This window comes from Sinocyclocheilus rhinocerous, unplaced genomic scaffold, assembly GCF_001515625.1.
Source record: "Sinocyclocheilus rhinocerous isolate Xijiao unplaced genomic scaffold, SAMN03320098_v1.1 scaffold1376, whole genome shotgun sequence".
Lineage (NCBI taxonomy): Eukaryota > Metazoa > Chordata > Actinopteri > Cypriniformes > Cyprinidae > Sinocyclocheilus > Sinocyclocheilus rhinocerous.
This window is the reverse complement of record NW_015646354.1, coordinates 885491-905383: the sequence shown is the minus strand read 5'-3', so window position 1 is coordinate 905383 and position 19893 is coordinate 885491. Positions and strand designations below refer to the sequence as shown.

Genomic DNA, 19893 nt, shown 5'->3' with positions numbered 1-19893 from the left:
TTTTCCAAACAAAACCGGAAATCGAGGGGTTATGACGTCATTGGCAGGCGACACAATGACACTATACGGTCCGTGTCGCTAGTTAAAATAGCTTATTTCTCTGGATTTAAACATTCTTCGAAACATTTGGGTTAATGTAAGTACACACGTCAGCAAAATATATAACACTGTTCTAGTGGTTTTTGGATATTTTAATAAAAAAATCTTACATATTGTGCCTTTAACTGAATCTAAACTATTTTGCATATACTGTAAATAATTCCAGTCAAGAACGGTTTGAGGTTCTCTCACATGGTCCCAGCTGTGCAGGCCCGGCAGGTGTATTCTGCCCTTCGAGTCGACGTGTTTACCCTCCCGTATGACCATGCTGGACGTGGGTCTCAGGAAGCAGATGGGAGGCGTGAAAGGAAAGGAATCCAAGAGCCACAGCAGGATGGGCAGGTTATATAGGTGCCCTGTGAATACATTACCGTCCACACACACACATATAAATCAAGGGTCTTCTGAGCAATTACCAACTACGGTACTGTATTTCTAGCATATTCCTGGTTCAAATGAACCAGAGATGCACAGAGTCTCACCTTGATATCTGACTGGGATGTTTCCAAGCAGTTTGAGCAGATCCTTCTGTAAACTGTCACTAGATGCTGTAAATGCGTTTCAAAAATGACTTAATCACAAATGATGCATACAATAATCTGATATATAAAATTCATTAAATAATATTATATGCTAATATATTGTAATATGCAGTAATTTTAATATAAAATGTAATAATACCAAAAGGAATTAAACTCTGAACTCTCTATAACTAAACCAGATGAATGTAGTTTCATATATTCAGAATGACTTACTGTATGTTCCGGATATTAATTTCATATCAGAATGAAGGCGAGACACTTTCTGTAGCTCTTCGATAGCAACATCACGAAATTTATACTGGTACGAAAACAAGTAACATGTTAGACAAAATAATCCATATTTAAAGGCTGGGCAGTAAACGTGATTTTTAAGACAGTGACTCAACTTTTCAAACAAGTTTAACCAGTGTCTATCATCAGCCTTAATTCATTACTATTTAAGATTATGAGAGCGTATGTGAACAAGCATGAGTTAGTCACCTTAGAGAGAACTTTCTTCACAGATTCCGAGTTTAAATCCATTATCTCTGTTTAATTCAAGCCAAGCTCGGTGAAAGCGAGGAAAGCAGGAGCGGTTCAATCTCAACCGGGCAATAAAGTGAAACTTCCGCAAACACTTCGCAGCTGACTGCTGTCTGCTACGGCGAGCCGAGAGGAGTGATGTTATGCAAATACAACACAGCGATGGTGTACATTGAAAAACAACTGAGATGAAAATAAAAGGTGAAAATGCACTGCAAATATTTCAGGGTTGGTATTTTGAATACACATTTTTTAAATGTTATCATACAAATAAAGTTTGTAGTATTTTCTAACTTTTTTTTTTTTTTTTTTACCAAATATGAAAACCATACTGACAGAAAAAAATTCAATGCTGATTGCCAGAAAATTTGTCAGGGGCTAGCGAACCATTTGCGTTTGAAGTTGTTTGTCAAGTTATAGGAGACAAAATAAATGTTGTTCCAGGATCAACATGGATGTTGATCCAGGAACATGTTGTACTTGGTCAAATCACGCTCACCAAATATTATATTGAATTTAACAAACTGCACATATTTTATTCCCACTGTCACTTTATCACACACACACACACACTTCATGTTTAATTTTTAGCACATTTATTCATTATTTTTTATCATTTTAAGAAAAAAAAGCTTATTATAGGTAAAAGAAACTTTTAAAGAAAACTCATCGTTATTTATGACCTAACATGCATTTTAAAAAATGGATAACAGCAAAAGAATAAAACGGTGGAATGATGTTGTCCAGGGCTGGACTGGGACAAAAAATCGGCCCTGGCATTTTTTGGTCCAGGCGGCCCACCACCATATATATGATATACACTATCAGTCAAAAGTTTTTGAACAGTAAGATCTTTAATGTTTTTTAAAGAAGTCTCTTCTGCTCACCAAGCCTGCATTTATTTGATCCAAAATACAGCAAAAGCAGTAATATTGTGAAATATTTTTAACTTTTTAAAATAAAATTTTTCTATTTGAATATATTTTAAACTGTAATTTATTTCTGTGATCAAAGCTGAATTTATCATCATTACTCCAGTCTTCAGTGTCACATGATCCTTCAGAAATCATTCTAATATACTGATTTGCTGCTCAAGAAACATTTATTATTATTATTATTATTATGTTGAAAACAGCGGAGTAGAAATTCTTCAGGTTTCTTTGATGAATACAAAGTTCAGAAGAACAGCATTTATCTGAAATATACATATTTTGTAACATTATAAATGTCTTTATCATCATATTTGATCAATTTAAAGAAAATAGAAAGCAGTTATTTTAAATAGTAAACATATTTCACAATATTACTGCCTTTGCTGTACTTTGGACCAAATAAACGCACGCAGGCTTGGTGAGCAGAAGAGAATTCTTTAAAAAAAAAAAATCTTACTGTGCAAAATGTTTTTAACTGGTATTGTAGATCATTGCATCTAGTTGTTTTAGATACGAATAAAACGTCAGGTCTGACAATATCGTTTAAATCGTTTTATCGACAATTTTTATTTCAATCGAGATTTATTTGCATTGGCTTATGGAAACCTCTGTGAACACAACTTGACTTGACTTTCACTTGACGCGGGGGAGATTCAACTACTCTCCTCTCCTCCTCCTGCCTAGCTCTTTGGCCCGCATCACTCACCGCAGAACAAGCCTGTTCTTGATAATGCTGCTGTGGAAACGTGGGAAAAGCCGACGAGGAAGAAGTTGGGGTGAAGCGGTCTTTATATAGGCGGAGCAAAATACTTCATCGCTCTGTCTATAGCGCATTGTGATTGGCTGTTTACGCTGTCAATACACGAGACAAACCAATGGGCCACTGGCTGCTCGCTGTCCCTACGTGATGGTCCTTGGCAAAAAACAAACAAAAAACATTCTGTCGAGAAAATGCCCGGTAACCAATTCAGCCCTGATGTTGTCATATAGTCAGCCAGAAAAAAAAGGTAATATAAGAAGAACCTGGGAAATTGTATTAAATATGGAAACCAATATGTGACATAACTTCCACTTCATGAATGCTTTTGACTGTGTGTAAATTTCTTTTTTCTTTTTTAGACAGCAAAGATTTTTAATACACGACGCTATTTTGTATCCCTGCACATCTCTTTGTAGTGTATATCTATACTGGCTTTAAGGAGTTTTCACATTCGTGATCAAGTGGCAACCCAACACTACCAAAATTGTATATTATTTAAATGTAATAAAACGTATGTATTTTTAATAGGCCCAACAATGTGCAAAATGATTAACATATGGGAAGTTTTGGATTCTGATTCTAATTAGTTGTTTTGTGAACATTAAAATACTAATATCTGTGTTCCCAACGTGATTTTGTGTTGTGGGTACAAGTTAAGTAGGCCTAATGCTGCTAGATCAACCCAAACCCTATCCCAATCAACTAACCATCAAACAATGCAAACAGCCTATCAGTATCTGCCTATGAGCAAAGAACCATACTATGAGGACATGGTTCATAAAGGGGCTCATTTATGCATAAATTAGTTCATAAGCTACCTGACCTTATGTAAAAATTTACCACGACTCTTGTTAGCCAAGATGGAAGTAACAAAGCAGCCAAACGCTGTGTGAAATATCATATGCGCCTTGCTTTGAAGTGGATAATAAAGAGATGATGGCGATATTCTTGCGACCATTTACTCTGGTCCAGTGACAAAACCAGCAAGAGGTACAGTAATTACCCTGATAGCACACATACATCACAGAGACATCTATTTGACGTCTGCATTTACGTTTCCTATCAGATGTCAAATAGACATTTATTTTTTACAATGCATGTAAAACGTAACATCTTAAAGACGTCTAACAGATGTTTGTACACAGCAGATGCTTTCCAGATGAAGTGATCTTTAACAGACATCTTGCAGATGTACGTGTGCTATCTGGGTAGGAAAGGTTAGCCTAATGTCTTGTCTACCGCTTTGTCTTTCTTGACACCTACTAACATCTTTGTTTGAGCATAGTGCTTAACTCTACACTGGTTGTCTGGATCAGTAGCTTTTACAAAAACTACTGTGTTGTCTAATTGATGTGTTATTGTTACCATAAGTACTTCACGATTCTTCACAGAATACCATGGTATTGCCATGTTACAATGTTGACTTGTTTCTAGATGATGTTGAAATGTGAATAATGTCATTTGCATTACAAACATACGTTGTGCAATGCAACCAATGTGTTCCACAGCACAAAGTAAATATTTGGGTTTCATCCCAGCTAAAGGCAACTCATTTTCACTTCCAGGTTTATGGAACCAGATCCACCATTACAGCGACGACACTGAATTAACAAATGACAGGACAGCAGAATCGGTCAAAAATCACTTTAACAAAAAGTACATGGCAGTCTTATACACTTATAAACTAACTCTCCCTAAATCAGGACCAATCTGGAAGTTGGTGCTTGAGTAAGGCATCCACATAGATATACTTTCATGGTTTCTACAGATACAAAAAATGCTATCGTGATTCTCAGATATTAATTTCATATATTATTTTCTCCGAAGCTCAGCTATGTCAGATGGGCTCTTGATAGTGCAAACCTGCTCCCGTGGCTTGGGCATTCAAATAAATAGTGTAACAATGTCAGCGGCACAAGGAATGCATTTCCATTCCACTCGGTTCCTCCCAACCAAATAAGACTATATCAAAGTCAAGTAAGGTAAACTAAATCTTTTTCTGCTTTGCTTTCATCCCTAGTTTTCTTTTCATCTCCTCCTCCTCCATACGGATGTCCTCTTCATCCTCCTTGATGCCCAGGCGTAAACTGAGGCAGAAACAAAAACAGGTGTCATTAAGGAACGTCATTTTCGCTGGTCCTCTGCGTAAAGGGAGAGAAGCGTTTTATTTCAGTCTGTTGGAAACACAATCATTTTCTCTTCTTGGCATTCTTCCGCCTCATCTCCTCAATCGGGTTGGCTACAGTTCACATTTTAATCGGTACCTGAATTTCGGTGCCGGTACCTTTTTTCGGTACTTTACTCTGTGTAATTACGAAAACATTTATTTCAGTGAAAGTAAGTCAAAAAGTCTCAATTTCAACATTTTGAACAATAGAGTCCTACAAACTTTTTCTTTCTTTTTTTTTTCTCCCAGAACGGCTTGCCCTGTGTGTTGTTTGAACGAGTTGCAGGGGTGACCTCTTGTCACAGGGTCTCTCTTGCGTCTCAGATGCGTTCTCAGGTAACGAAATTTGGCACCGATTGATTTAACGTGAATCGGTACTCGGTAGTACCGACGCAATTCGGTCGGTACCCTTAAAAGTACCGAGTTCGGTACCCAACCCTACTCCTCAAGTTCTCGTCTTTCCTCCTCCTGGTCCTCAAGCACTGCCATTCGCAGGCTAATCAGACAATCAGGGGCAAGGCAAAACAGAAAACACACAGAAAAGAAGGCAACAGTGGGATGATTTAGTGAAAATGATGATGAACCAAAGCAGTTTGCAGCTGAATTCATACCTCCTCGCTTCCTCTTTCTGCTGTTCTTTCCAGGTGCTCTCCATAAATTTCAGTGCATATTCACTTTCATCTTTATATCTGTTGAAACGAAAGACCATTTTAACACAAAGCAGGCAAACAATCCTTGTATTTTAAGGCTAGAAACATTCTATGCAAGTATGCAAACATCTGCGAGTAAACGTCACCTATAAATAGCAAGATCTTTTCAAGTCCAAGGATATTTTATAGTAATCTTAAACTGCGCAAAAACTCACTTGGTCCTGTCATAGCCAAAGATTTCCCTGATATGTTTTGAAATTTCATCTTGTTCTCCTCCTTCATCGTCGATGAAGTCATCCATCTCAGAGTCATACTCTTCCTCATCCTCATACTTTCGTTTATAATTGGATGTTATGGGGGGCAACACTGGTCCTTCAAAAATGGCAGGAGTAGAGGGGATACAACTTTAAAAACATGTAATATTACACATAAGGCATTAGTGTTGCTACTGATTACAAATGAAAAACAAATGTCATTGTTTATAGAACATGAATGAATACATGTGCAAATCAAGCTCATTTTAATGCAAATTCAATACAAGTACTTGGAGCAATAAACGACACAAGAATCGATTCACACTAATGAATTCTGCTTGTCCCATAAATTTCCAAGTAACTACATTTTACATGCAACCATATAATCAGTTAGTAATCAGATTAACGGTTCAATCAGAAAACCATGTCAAACTCAATCGATTCAAGTGAGTTTAATCCAAATGAAATTTTAATCAGATTGGATGGTGGGCACAGACCTAAAATAATATGATCAATGGGAAAACAATGAGCACATATAAACGCATGAATCAGGAGATATTCTCAATCGGATTCTAAGATGCCTTTATGCATGTATTTACACAACTACATGTTTGGTTTCAGTTATTCTCACAGTGACTTCCAGACACAGCAACTACGCTTCCGTTAAAGTTTTGTTCGGAATACATGTAATGTACATGTACGGAACTTTCAGAACCTGAAGTCTTAATGAATTCATTCCAAATGACGACACATGTGCATGTAAACATACCTAATATGCCTAACCAGGGTATATACAGGAATCATGGATTTAAATTTAATACCTTTTAAGACCTTTTTTAAGACTCTTTACATACATTTTAAGACCTCATCGCCACTCCAAGTTTTAACAGGTTACATCGGCGACACTTTAACTTACATTTGCTATATATTGATTGTAAGATAGCACAACTAAACAGACTTACTTTGTGATAACTCCTTATCAATACAACATAATTCAGAAGGGGGGAACGAAGCACAAGAGAATTAACTGAGTGACTAGCTCAAATGCTTCCTACTAGTGTGGCCCAAAACATTTAGCACAGCTGTATTACAGGTAGAATGCAAAATGTTTCAGTACAAGCATTTCAACCAAATGTAATTTATGCAATATTTCAAACTTTTAACCCACTGGGGAAAATCAACTCATGGCAACAGTTTAAAAGCAGCCCAATTTCGTGGAAAAAAACAACAACAACCCTGCATCCAACACGAGCTGCAGAAGTCAGATTTGACTGATCACAGGTCAAAAGTAAGGAGAGATAACTGACAGGATGTTGGGAGAATTTGCTCCTCAACAGATCCCGAGCTCACTGACAAATATCTTTTATCGTAAGATGTGCTCCCTTTACACAGTGGGCGCGAATGTACAAATTTTGTATCTTGCGGGATACAAAATTTAATACCTTGGAAAATGGCATTTAAGACTTTTTAAGGGCCTTAATTTTCTCTAAATTGATTTATCAACTTTTAATACTTAAGACCCCGCAGACACCCTGCTAACAAACAAGAAACATGATTCCTAGTTTTGTAGATGATTCGCCTTTTTGCAAAGCAAAAAGGATCTTTCACAGTAACTGTTTTAATAATATCTTTAACGGGCTGTTGATTACCACCTTAAATAATTTCAACTTGTCTTCTTGGTTTGTAAAAACAAACAAAAAAAAAGTACATGAAATGTATGAAACAGTAATTGCATCTTTTCTCGTCTACTATGACGTATATCCAAGTGAAACGGCTCCCACACAAGGAAAAAAAAAATGTAAAAAGAACTTGATTTTGTCCATCAGGAATTGATTGCATGTAGAATTCTAAGTGTATTTTTAAAAATGTTTATGTGTATAATGTTTAATATGGTGTAATGCATTGCCCCATTAACTTCAGTTGCAAGGTTCATTACATTACGTTAATTCTTGGGACTGGCATCTGCCAAAACAGCAGTTCTCTTAATAATATATTAACAAACACAAATCATGAAACACTTGGCCATTAAGAGGTTCTTATCATAACCCTTACCAGGAGGTTTAACCAGGACTCTGTGGCCTGAGGGGCCAATCAATGTCCTGGGGCCTTGAGGTCCCGGAGGTCTTGGAACCATCCCAGGTCTCAGTGCAAAGTTCTTTGATGAAACAGTCTCTGAAACAACAGTGCACCGAGATATTCCAGGGCCAGAGGCCATGATGTTTACCGGTCTCCCAGAAACATTACTTCCCATCCTGCTTGGTCCATTTATGGCGGCCTTGGAGCTTCCAGGAACCTGCTGACCTGGCAAACTACCACCTGGCCTTGGTTGCTTTGAGGGGTCACCAGAAGAGGGTAAAAGTGCAAGTCCGTTGCTCCCAGGCCGTGATAAATGTCCTTGTTTAGCTGGTTTCTGAGGTTGCCCACCAGAGTTACTAGGTCTAACTTGCCCAGAGTTTTTGTGTGGTGCTTGACTTGGTCTAGCTGCACCAGGAGCAACTCCAGCACGACTTCCCAAAATACTTGATTTCCCTTGAGGTACTGAGGTATTCCCCTTCTTTGGGGTAAGGTCACTTGAGGTTGTGGGCCTTTGGCCTTGTGAGGGTCTGGATGGTGCTGGTTTCAACTGAAACGGAGCACTGTTCTTCATGGCAGCTTTTCCATGTAAGGCACCTGAGGAGCCTGAGTTTCTGTCTCCGTGTAGTTTGACAGAACTTGGAATTCTTTCACTGGATGATTGAAGCTTTGGCTTTTTACTGGTACTACTTGACTGGTACTTTTCCCCTGATGGCTTGGGCAATTTCCCAATTTTGCCATCTCGGTCTACATGCTTCTTTTGTGAATTTGAGCTGGATTGGGATCGGCTGTCTTTGTGTCCTGAATTCTTGTCTGGTTTGGCATCTTTCCCTCTATCCTGATTCTTGACTCTGCGCTCTATTTCGAGTTCTCGAATCTCCTCGGCTGTTCTAAGCTTCTCTTCGGTCTTCTTCACTACTTTCATTTCAACAGGTTCAAACTGCTTCTTTTCCGCAAGTTTCAAGAGGTCCGCAAAGTTCATTGATGATGGAGGGGGCCTTGCTGGAGCACTGTGTCTTTTCGGTTTGCTGTCGACTTTGTTGGAGGACTCAGGCCGAGACGGAGGCTTAACAGGCATGCTTTGTTCTTCAGATTCAGAATCATTTCCCTCATAGCCGTAATCACCATCATCATCATCATCCTCATCATCATCATCATCATCATATGTGTTCGATGTTTGCTGCTCTTCCGATCTCTCCCCCTTCGACCGCCTCTTTTTGGGCTGGTCTATGACAGGGACGCCGTTGTAACCTCTGAAATTGTCCTTAGTTCGGGAAGCCATTGCTCTTGCCTTCCTATCTGATTTCAGCTCCACTCTTTTGGCCAGCAGGTCCTCTTTTGCTTTCTTACTCTGTAGTTCTAAGAAAGAGAGCGCAAGGAACATCAAAATATGCATTATATGTGAAAAGGGCCATGGTTATTTTCTCACCCACATGTCTTTGCAAATCCCTATGGCTAAAGGGGTGTCTTATCCTGCTCCTGTAAGGCCACTATCTTGCAGAGTTTAGCTCCAATTAACCCTACTGTATTTTATTTAATACAACACTTTTAAGGCTTCTAAATTACCAAAACTTTGTACAGCATCTTTCAAACATCATCCTGCATTGCATTATATGTTTTGCCCCACAATAAAAACTTCAGAGCTTTAATCATAAAACTAATCAAATATCATCTTACCAAAACATATTACCGGATAATATTGAGTAACAACTGATATTTATATGCATTGAAGTTTAAGTAATTTCTCACTTATTTACATTACAAGCTGTCAGAATTTCATCTTTTTGGCCATATAAATATCAGCAACTGCATATTTTCACTTAGTTCCTCTGTGTTTTTCCTCCTCAAGTACAACATTCCCCTCTATCAAAATATACAGGCCTGATATATCAAATATTATACTCAATAAAAACATGTTTGCATTCCGTTAAAAATAATCTATTTTTCTGATCACTATTTCTTATGTCAAGCTTTGGAGAGTTAAACGCACCTGAACCAGCTAATCAAAGTCTTCAGGATTGCTAGAAACTTCCTGGCAAATGTGTAGGAGCTGTTGGAACTGTGAGCGTTTGAAAGGACTAACTAAATAAATAATATTAGATATTATAAAAGGGGTCCATACAACTTGTGTGCTAGAGTTACATGATATACCAGCATAGAGCTCATAGATCATTTTATAGTAGTGAAATACACATTTCTAAGGAAAAAAGTGCATTTGAAAAACGGCGGAGGTGACGAGAGAGCTTTAGTGCATGACCTACATGTGAGCACTTTAACCCTTTAAGAAGCTTATAACCATATTGTTTTGTGTGGGCTGCATTGAAAAGTGTTAACTTATGTTTTGCGTTAGGTTGAATTTTATCTGCAAATATTAGAAGAGTGTGTCCACCGAAAGCAGAGAAAAGCAACTGATTAATTTTGACTGAAATATTAATTTAGATAAAATATTAGTTGTTGGCTGTTAAACAGACCCCCTTATAGAATAATAAAGAGTAACACATTACTATCTTCAGATGATGAAATGTTTGTTTTGTGACACATTTGTGGTTTTGGGTTTCTTTATTACCATTTATAATTTAACCCGTGTGCTGTACTGAAAATCCTTTACCTAATTAAGTGTTCCCTGTCAAAAATGATCAAATTTGCTTATAAATCTTTCATTATGCTATATCACCAAATCTTGGGATTGATTATTTTTTTTGTCCACTTGTTTTCTTTCATTTAGCACAGGTTTTGTATTTCTTTTTGGAACTGATTTATAATGACTTGACTGATCTGAGCTTATGCACCTGTTTTTGAGAGAAAAAAATTATGATGATCACTAAAAAACTCAAAAGGTTCTTGAGCATAATGAGAGATTTACAAGCAATTCTTGCAGACCTGTAATTTTTGACAGGGACACCCCCATATGTAACAAGGTCCTAAAAAGTACAAAGAATATCCAGTTGTTTTGGGAAGTTGCTGTACCCTGTGTACGCAAAGTCAGTAGGTTTTAGTCCAATGCGATAACTTTAACTAGAAAATCTAGTCCGGGTCAAAATAACTAGAAAGTCAAAATGACTTCCAAGTTTAAAAATGTGTACAAACAGTTGGTTACTTTTTTAATAATTGTGACATTTTATGTGGTTGAGGTCAACCCTGATGTGAATGTGACATGTCTAAATATAAGTCATATGGACTGCCTTTATGGTGCTCTTAAGGTCCTTTTCATCATCTTGACAGCATCCATCCCCTTCATTTTAATTATATGGAAAAGAGCTATCTTTCGTGGTCTAAGTCTTACAGGATTGCAATGACATGACAGCAAGCAAACAATGACTTGGATGGACTATGCATTTTAGAAGATATTATGTACAGCTAAACAAGGTTTAAAGAGAAAAAAGCACCTTTTTTCTTTTGCTCCATGGCCTGTTTTTTCAAGAAGGCCTGCACCGCAGACGAATTTACTCCCTTGATTTTGACATCTTTCTTGGGTGGACCGGTTTTCAGGCTATACCGCTTCTATAAAAAACAGACATGATTGCGCATGTGAAATTACAAGACATGTGCATGTGAAATTACAAGCACTTTAAATGACATAAGTGGCTTTTTCTCAAAACGTGAGCAAAATTAAATTCATATTACCCTAAAACATGATAGTTGGCACATTACAACAATAAAACATTTGAATTAATCAACGTGCATGTAAGTTGGATCTTATAAATAAGTTATAAATAAGACTATAAATAATGTCGTATTATTATGCACCAAGAGCTTGTAACACTCCAAAGAGAAAGGAAAAATTTTAATCGCATCATATGACCTCTTTAAATGACATAAGTGACTTGGGAGGCTTTTCTCAAAACGTGAGCAAAATTAATTCATATTACCCTAAAACATGATAGACTGGCACATTACAACAATAAAACATTTGAATTAATCAACGTGCATGTAGTTGGATCTTCCAAAGTTATAAATAAGACGATAAATAATGTATTATTTTTTCAAGTGTTTTTCTCATACATACCGGTATGCTGCTGAGGCCTTGATTTTGGCAGGCAATGGACAGCACGTTGTCGAAATCCATGATCCCTAAATGTCTACAGCTCACTTAACGTTACTTAGCTAATAACAATAGCAATAGCTAACGTTACCACTTAACGTACCAATCGACAAACACTAACCTCAGGCAGCCTTTGTGCCCGTAAATACAGTCTGTAAATCAGCCCTGCTGTTAAAACCAACCAAGTATTGGAGGAAGGAGAAGCAAACTAAGAGGAAACCCTCGATGAAAACAACTCCCTTCAGCTTCTGTTCGCCATATCTGATCAGCTGCTGTACATTTAAACCCTTAAACAACGGAGAGCTTCCCAGATTAATAAAAAAAAAGTTTCGTTATGTATTCGTTCAGTGATACCGGACCAGTTTCCCTAAATTGTCATTAAGCGACATGAAACAACGCGAACATAGAAAATCCTCTTGTGAGACAGATCTGTGTTCTAGAAACAACAGCCAAACCCACGTCACTTCCGGTTCACGTTCCCACGCCACTTCCGGTTGTTTAAGACTCGCGTTATCTTCTTTCATATCATAAGACCAAAAATTGTAGATATTTTGTAGATAATGGTTGATAATGGTAGATAGGTTGCTAAACATAAAAACACAAATAGCTAGAACTGTACCTTTCTCAGTTAAGACAAGTGCTTTTTAATTTTCTTTTCCTTTTCTTTCTTTTTTATAGACAGCAGATGGGATTTTTAAATGCAAAAAAAACAAAAACACTAGAAAAATAAGCTAGGCGAAGTATAATTAAACAAAAAATATATATACAAATGCACATCCGTGTTTATATATCATAGACGTTGCTAAATAAAATCTAATAAAAGAAACATAAATCATATCGATAAATTCTATGAAAGCCAGCACAAGTACAATATTACCCCCTCAATAATCACACGTATTTTTCTTTTGCATTCTAAATATTTATTATAAACAAAGCTTGCAATACCAACACATCAGTTTGTACTTTAAGGTAATATTAACGACTTTTTTAGGAAAATAGTGAGTATAGTGACTCAATATTGTTTACTTAATGCTACCACAAGGTGTCGATACAGATTCAAGAAACAGTTCAGATACCGTTTACGCATCTCACTATCATTTTATTAACCTTTACAATTTATATCGAACTTGCATTATATATCAGAAACAGATGTTGACAATAAAACGTATTAAAACGCGATAAAAAGAATAAACGTGCAGTGAATGCGCTGTATGCAAATGTCGCAGGTAAACCCCTCCCACTCGCCCACATTCGCTGTAATGTAAACACCTTCCTGCATTCCGATTGGACAGGGCTTGTATTTTTACCCGCAAGCTCCGCCCACTTTACAGCGGATTTCTCCTCCCACTGATGATGGCCTGTCCCAAACACAAGACAAAAACACATTTAAAATACAAAGGGACGTAAATACTAGCGTGTGCTCTGTTAGCGACGACCGATCCGTTCATCGATCCGCAGACAAAGATGGTTTCTCCTGTCACTGTGGTGAGTCTGTTTCCTCTTTTCTCTTTTCTACCGCTTTTCATCAAAACATCCCTGCATCATCGACATGATCACTGCATAAAGACATGATGTCAGTTAAACTCAAACTGGCATTGCATATGGATTCATAAGTGTATGACCATTTTCATTTCGTATTCATCTATTGCTTGGCTCTGACAGCCACTTCTATTTCTTTATGTTGCGTATGCATGATTGTTATTTTTCAAATTATGCTTATATAGTGACCTGTCGTTAAGGATATGACAATCCACATACAGTACGCTGACATCAGTTTGTTTTAAATCTATATTTTTGTCTGTGCATCCTTGAGTCTGTTATCTTGGGAATAACAATGCGCACGTGATTATGGCCAGCATGCTCATGTTTACTTTACCATGTGCTATGTTATCATGAATTGTGCTGTTTCTTTATGCAGAGATTCAATTGATCTATCATTAAATAAGCACTGTGCAATTCGCTGTGCAGCATTTTTTTTTATTCTCAGTATTTCCCAATTTTTGTCTGCTTTCATTTGCTTTCAAAGGGCTTTATTCTATGAAAACTCTCCTGACAACCTTTATTCCTCTTTCAAACAGACTCATGCATTATGACTAACTGGCAAAGAGAGGCATCCCAGTTCATGCAGCTTCTCTTGACATGACTTCAGTTTTGCTGACATAATCAAGACTGCACTGTTTCAGCAAAGCATTTTGTTTAATGCCCTCTGTTTTTAACATCTCTTATATATAAAATAATAATAATAATATTTTAAATATATGGTGTCTGACCTACTAAATATATTAGTTGAACTGTTTTTTTGTTTAAGGCATGTTGTCACATGTTTTAACTGTGTAATTTTATACAATGTATTAATTAACGAAATATTTCACCCACAAAATTAAAATGTACACACCCTCAGGCCATCCGAGATGTAAATGTGTTTGTCCTCATTGGAACAGATTTGGAGAAATTGATCCTTTGCAGTAAATGGATTCTGTCACGAGTCTAAACGGTTGATAAACTTATTACTAATTACTTTCTAAATCCCATATCAACCTCGACCAGTTGAACAATACAATGATAAACATGAATCTGCATTTTTAATTCTTTCAAATAAATAATGTTTAATTTCATAAATTATTCTTGAACTTTATAAGTATTTAAAGGGAGAAAGGAAAAATTGAAATCGCATCATATGACCCCTTTAAAAACATATACATTTTCATTAGATGCTACATTTAGATGTTAAATACACTCTTGTTTTACATAGAATTGTTCTATATACAGTGTTTGATGTAATTACATCAGAAGTAACTGTAATTAAAATACAGAAACATTTTATAGTGATCCCTTACTTTACTTTTTCAAGAGAAACAAAATATATATATATATAATCAGTTACTTGGTAATACATTACACTCAACATTGGTAATAATGAAGAAATCCAACATGATGTTTTTTTAGTTCAAATCATTGCTTCCATCTAAAATATAATATTCCATAATATTGCACATAATAAGTCATCTTGTCTGAATCAAGAAAGAAAACAGCACATATCAAGCACTGTTTACAAGTGAAAGCAGTCCAAAACAGTGGCCAGAAGTGACAAAATAAACACTTTTCAGCTCATGTTAATATATGGACTGGAGTGGTGTGGATCACTTGTGGATTATTGTAATGTTTTTATCAGCTGTTTGGACTCTCATTCTGACGGCACCCATTCACTGCAGAGGATCCATTGATGAACAAGTGATGTAATGCTAAATTACTATGTTGTGTTTGTATGATTCTTAAACTCAATTTTAGAAAATACTCTTTCAGGGGATGCACTTCTCTAAAGTGATTTAACATACAGTAAACAGTCCCACCAGCACAATGGTTATGGTTAGTGGATCATCCCTTGTGGGGTTCACACACCACCTTTCATTTACCAGCTCAGATCTATAACCACAAAGCTTTACCACCCCTCATTTTAAAGATCAGCACCACGTTTTAAAATATAAAGAGATCATGCTGTGTGCATACAATATCCTTACATTAACTGGCTAGAAATCGGAAGCACTTATTTCACAGTGTCTCTGTATTTCAGTGTGACCTTTCTCAGACTGCGGGGTACACCAGAATCTGATTAAAATATACACTTGCTAACAATAGCCTTTTTCCACTTCCCCCACGGGCAAAGACTCGAACTACAAATTCCAAGACTAAGCAACGGACATGGACCGAGAAGAGGATTAGGACAAGAAAAGTTAAATAGTTTTGTTAATATGGGTCTTTGTAGTAGTTGTCACTGTTACGTAAGTAGTATGTTGTGTACCGTGCCACTGAATCTACTTCTTCCAATATATAAGTACAGAGATTACACGTATAAAAGGCAAGTGTTATTATTGTTTATATTTACTGTTAGTGATTTGTTCTTTATGTTTCTAAAGAAAATGACCTACAATTTTAGCAAATTTCCTGCCAAATGTCCAAAAAAATACAATAGACTTACAGTGAAGTAGGAACCCAAGTCATGTTTAATATCATAGAGATTTGGGGGTGGGCTCTTTTGACCCAAGCATCCACCTAGCAACCACCAACAACACCCCAGCAACCACTTAGCAATACCCTTGCAACCAACCCAGAACACTCTAGAAACCCTCCAGCAATACTCGACTAGAAAGCCTCCCACCCTGGAAGTACTAGTTACACATAATTATATGCAAGAATACTTTTTTTCAAAATTAGACATGTTGCAACTATATGACAGCTGCTTAATGTGATGTAAAGTCTAGAATCACCCATTGAAGTCTTCCAGAATCATCCAGTTTTGTAATGAGGAGGTTGTGCAATCAGACTCATATGGCCCTATGGGTCACCAAAGAACAAATATGTTTGGGGTGTAAGTCATTACTTCCTCCTTTAGGGTTTCTTGGCGGTGACTATCCACACCGTCTGTTGTGAGTTTAGTGAAAGATGGCACTCTAGGCAAAAGGCCCAATTCTAAACTAGTTTTCATGGGACAGTAAACTTTGACATATTTTTCTTGGGTTTGTTATACTTCTGAGACTTAGCAATTGTCATAGTTGTTATTCATGGTATCGCACATCTCCTCCAATTGTTAAATACAAGAACAGCTCTGTGTCAGTCTTTCTGACTCACATGATGGTGTTTCACTTCCCATGAATGCAACTTCAGTCTCTCTTTTGTCATGCAGGTCAAGAGCGAGGGTCCAAAGCTTGTTCCGTTCTTCAAAGCCACTTGCGTCTACTTTGTTCTGTGGCTGCCCACCTCGAGCCCCTCCTGGTTCAGTGCCCTCATCAAATGCCTGCCCATCTTCTGTCTTTGGGTTTTTCTGCTCGCCCATGGCATCAGCTTTTTAGGTGCCCACTCCAGTGCCAGGAAAATCCTGGCAGGACTTATTTTTTCAGCTTTGGGTGACGCATTTCTCATCTGGCAAGAACAAGGCTACTTTAGTCATGGTGAGTTAATTCAATTGTGTTGCTCTGATTTGATTAAAAAATGATTAAGAGTTATTTCCTATGTGGGTTGATGGGAAGGGAAAGATATGTCATCCGTAGAAAACAAATAATTCTGTTTATCAGAAGCTTTGCATCAATATAATATTGCATTTAACTTTTATTGCCTTTCCAAATGGGGGTTCAATGAGTTTATGCAAATGATCTGAAAGCAGAAGACTGTGGTTTTTTGCAAGTCACCACTCTCAAGCAAGACATTTTATGTTTTAACCCTGAACTATCATGCCTGATTCAGCAGCTCTTGCATGGAGAAAGTAGCGTAGAGGTTGAATGAGGTTTTTTAGGTCAGGGTTGAGGGTTGGAACAAACCATTCTGCCCGAAGATACCCTTGGGAACCACAGAGTTACTCAAGCAAAGTTTTGCTGTGGAGCAAACAAGAGTGTTATGAGGCCAAGAATAACATGCTTCCTGCTAAATAATATAAAGACAATGTATACTATATGTCAGTGGTTCTTAATTCCAGTCCTCACATACCACTGCTATGCATATTTTGCATGTCTCTCTTATTTAACACACCTGATTCAGACAACCAGCTCGTTAGAAGACAGCTCCATGCATGAACTGTGTTCCGATTGACAGGGAACCTACACGGTGTTCATTGCTCCCTACTCGCTGAGCACAGGGAATCCGTTGAAGTTTACTCCACTTTGGAACATTCATTTACGGATTTGCAGTATGCCACGGCCTACAACGTCTTCACACACAGACGAAACTTAGTATATCACAGAAGTGTGATATAATATACCTCTGTAAATAAATACAATTTAAATTCACGTCTCGCACACTTTAATGCCATTTGAATGAAACATATACACTCCCTTCGAACTGGAATCATGGCGGAATATCCTGTGATGTCCACTTCACAGGGCACTTATGGTCGAATAGAACAAACATCTATGATAAGTGATACATACAAAATGTGCAGAGCAGTGGTACATGAGGACTGGAATTGAGAACCACTGCTATATGCTTTTATTCAGGGGTGTCCATTCCTGCTTCTGGAGACAGGAGTTCAGCTTTAGCCCTAATTAATCACATCTGAACCAGCTTTTCAGGGTCTTCAGGATTACTCGAAAGTTCTAGCAAGGTGTGTTGCAGCTAAACTCTGAAGGAAAGTGGCCCTCCAGGATTGGACACCCCTGCTTTCACTACGACATATTCTCAATTCAATTGTATTTGCCTTATTAGGACTGCTAATGTTCGGCATCACCCACATTCTCTACTCTTCGGCCTTTGGGATGAAGCCCCTCAACTTGAGAGCAGGTCTGGTCATCGCTGTCATCTCAGGCCTCAGCTACACCCTTCTGTACTCCTACCTCTCTGGTCCCTTCACCTACCTGGTGGCTGTTTACATCGCTCTCATCGGCTTCATGGGCTGGAGGGCCATCGCTGGAGTCCAGCTCGCCAATGACCTCTGGACCTGGACGAAACTGTCGGCCTGCCTCGGAGCTGTCCTCTTCATGGTGTCCGACCTCACCATTGCCGTCAACAAGTTCTGCTTCCCAGTTCCCCACTCCCGAGCCATCATAATGGCCACCTACTATGCTGCCCAGATGTTGATCGCACTGTCGGCTGTGGAATGTCAAGACGCCGATGCGGCTCGGAAAAGAGCCTGAGGAACCACACATTAACCAACCTTCCCCTAATGACTCAACATCATTAGCTGCTACACAGGTTCCACTTTCTGCAACCCCTGGTCCATCCACAGTTCCCCCGTCTGACCATGACCAGGATATATTGGTTATAGTTGAGGAATTGCCCGTTTAGGATCATGTGAGACCAAACCAATGGGAGTATTCCATGCTGGATTAATTTACAAGGTTAGATAGTCTTGGAGTCTTAATCAGGTTGACTCTTGACTTAGTCAGGTCTCTTTCCATACTTGCAATACTGCATTTGCTTTCAGTAGTAGTACCATCTTTTTGGTATTGAGAAAGGAAAGACGGATGAGTTTTTGCCTTCTGGTTACTAGTTTCAAATATTCCGTTTTTCCCAACTTACAGTACCCCACTTGCTTTCCCATTAAGTATTGTCTCCATTTCGACCGAGACTATCCCAGTTTCTTCTCAATGTCTCTGATATCTTGTCCACTTCAGAGAGTCCCTGATGGCTTATATTATGAACAAAGGGTGAGTCTTGAGTGACCAGTGTTTGTCTGTAGAATGGACTAGCAAACAATACAAAGTAGTTCAGATTCTTCTTAGGGGGCTGGTTTCCCCCTTCTCACAGTAGATTTCCCAAATCTAATCAGAGAGCAGCATGACAACCATTTCACAAACTAAAGCAGGTATGTTAGCATAGTGCTGCTGTACTGAAATTCAATGCACAAGTCCTTGTCATAGTATTGTGAGGTATACCTTTTCCTGTGTCATTGACACGTTGCAAATGGCGCTTTTCCACTGCATGGTACGGCTCGGTACGGTTCACTTTTGGGGGGTTTTCCACTGGGTACAGTACCTGGTACCTGGTACTTTTTTTAGTACCACCTCGGTTGGGGTTCCAAGCGAACCGTACGTTACCAAAACGTGACGTGTAAACTCTGCTGATCACGTATTGGCGAATGAAAACGTTTTTTAGGAGTCGCGGCAGTAGAGGCGGCGCAACTATAACGACATGTGAATAATCCCGCCCACTCTAAAGCGGTACTAAACTGCAGTGGAAACGCAAACCGAGCCGTGCCGTGCCGTACTGAGCCGTACCGAGCCGAGTCGTACCACGCAGTGGAAAAGCGCCAAGTCATTTTGTTTCATAACTTTGAGTTAGTACACACACATACCTCCATGCCTGCATGCACATGTGCTGGAGAAGTTGTCTTGTCAAGCCCAATAGACTGCAACCAGTGCTAGCA

The 19893-nt window shown here is 38.2% G+C and overlaps 3 protein-coding genes across 3 annotated transcripts in view; 1 reads left to right on the top strand and 2 right to left on the bottom strand.

The window, feature by feature from the left end:
- Nucleotides 1-1246, bottom strand: part of LOC107707536 (ubiquitin-conjugating enzyme E2 variant 3-like) — an 8941-nt gene extending 7695 nt beyond the window's left edge. The window contains exons 1-4 of the mRNA XM_016511595.1: nucleotides 1122-1246; nucleotides 855-939; nucleotides 582-647; nucleotides 292-455 (exon numbers count right to left, since the gene is read on the bottom strand). Of these exons, the coding sequence (XP_016367081.1) occupies nucleotides 292-455; nucleotides 582-647; nucleotides 855-939; nucleotides 1122-1163 (357 nt within the window). The 5' untranslated portion in view covers nucleotides 1164-1246. The remainder of the gene's footprint in view (nucleotides 1-291; nucleotides 456-581; nucleotides 648-854; nucleotides 940-1121) is intronic.
- Nucleotides 1247-4457: 3211 nt separating this feature from the next.
- Nucleotides 4458-12513, bottom strand: spty2d1 (SPT2 chromatin protein domain containing 1). The gene is made up of 6 exons (XM_016511623.1): nucleotides 12006-12513; nucleotides 11386-11500; nucleotides 7979-9358; nucleotides 5888-6044; nucleotides 5634-5711; nucleotides 4458-4942 (listed from the first exon to the last, which is right to left on the bottom strand). The coding sequence occupies exons 1-6, from the start codon at nucleotides 12063-12065 to the stop codon at nucleotides 4843-4845; spliced, it is 1890 nt and encodes a 629-aa protein (XP_016367109.1). The 5' UTR covers nucleotides 12066-12513; the 3' UTR covers nucleotides 4458-4842.
- Nucleotides 12514-13413: 900 nt separating this feature from the next.
- On the top strand, nucleotides 13414-19425 carry LOC107707555 (lysoplasmalogenase-like protein TMEM86A). Its single transcript, XM_016511622.1, has 3 exons — nucleotides 13414-13526; nucleotides 16723-16987; nucleotides 18234-19425. The coding sequence occupies exons 1-3, from the start codon at nucleotides 13506-13508 to the stop codon at nucleotides 18659-18661; spliced, it is 714 nt and encodes a 237-aa protein (XP_016367108.1). The 5' UTR covers nucleotides 13414-13505; the 3' UTR covers nucleotides 18662-19425.
- The last annotated feature ends 468 nt before the right edge of the window (nucleotides 19426-19893 follow it).

Coding starts and splice junctions, on each gene's coding strand:
- spty2d1 (XM_016511623.1), bottom strand. CDS start 12,065: ATGGATTTCGACAACGTGCTGTCCATTGCCTGCCAAAATCAAGGCCTC. Junction 6,045..7,978: donor AGTCCTGGTTAAACCTCCTG/GTAAGGGTTATG, acceptor CCATTTTTGAAG/GACCAGTGTTGCCCCCCATA. Junction 4,943..5,633: donor CAGAAAGAGGAAGCGAGGAG/GTATGAATTCAG, acceptor TTTCTGCCTCAG/TTTACGCCTGGGCATCAAGG.
- LOC107707555 (XM_016511622.1), top strand. CDS start 13,506: ATGGTTTCTCCTGTCACTGTG. Junction 13,527..16,722: donor TGGTTTCTCCTGTCACTGTG/GTGAGTCTGTTT, acceptor TTTGTCATGCAG/GTCAAGAGCGAGGGTCCAAA. Junction 16,988..18,233: donor ACAAGGCTACTTTAGTCATG/GTGAGTTAATTC, acceptor TTGCCTTATTAG/GACTGCTAATGTTCGGCATC.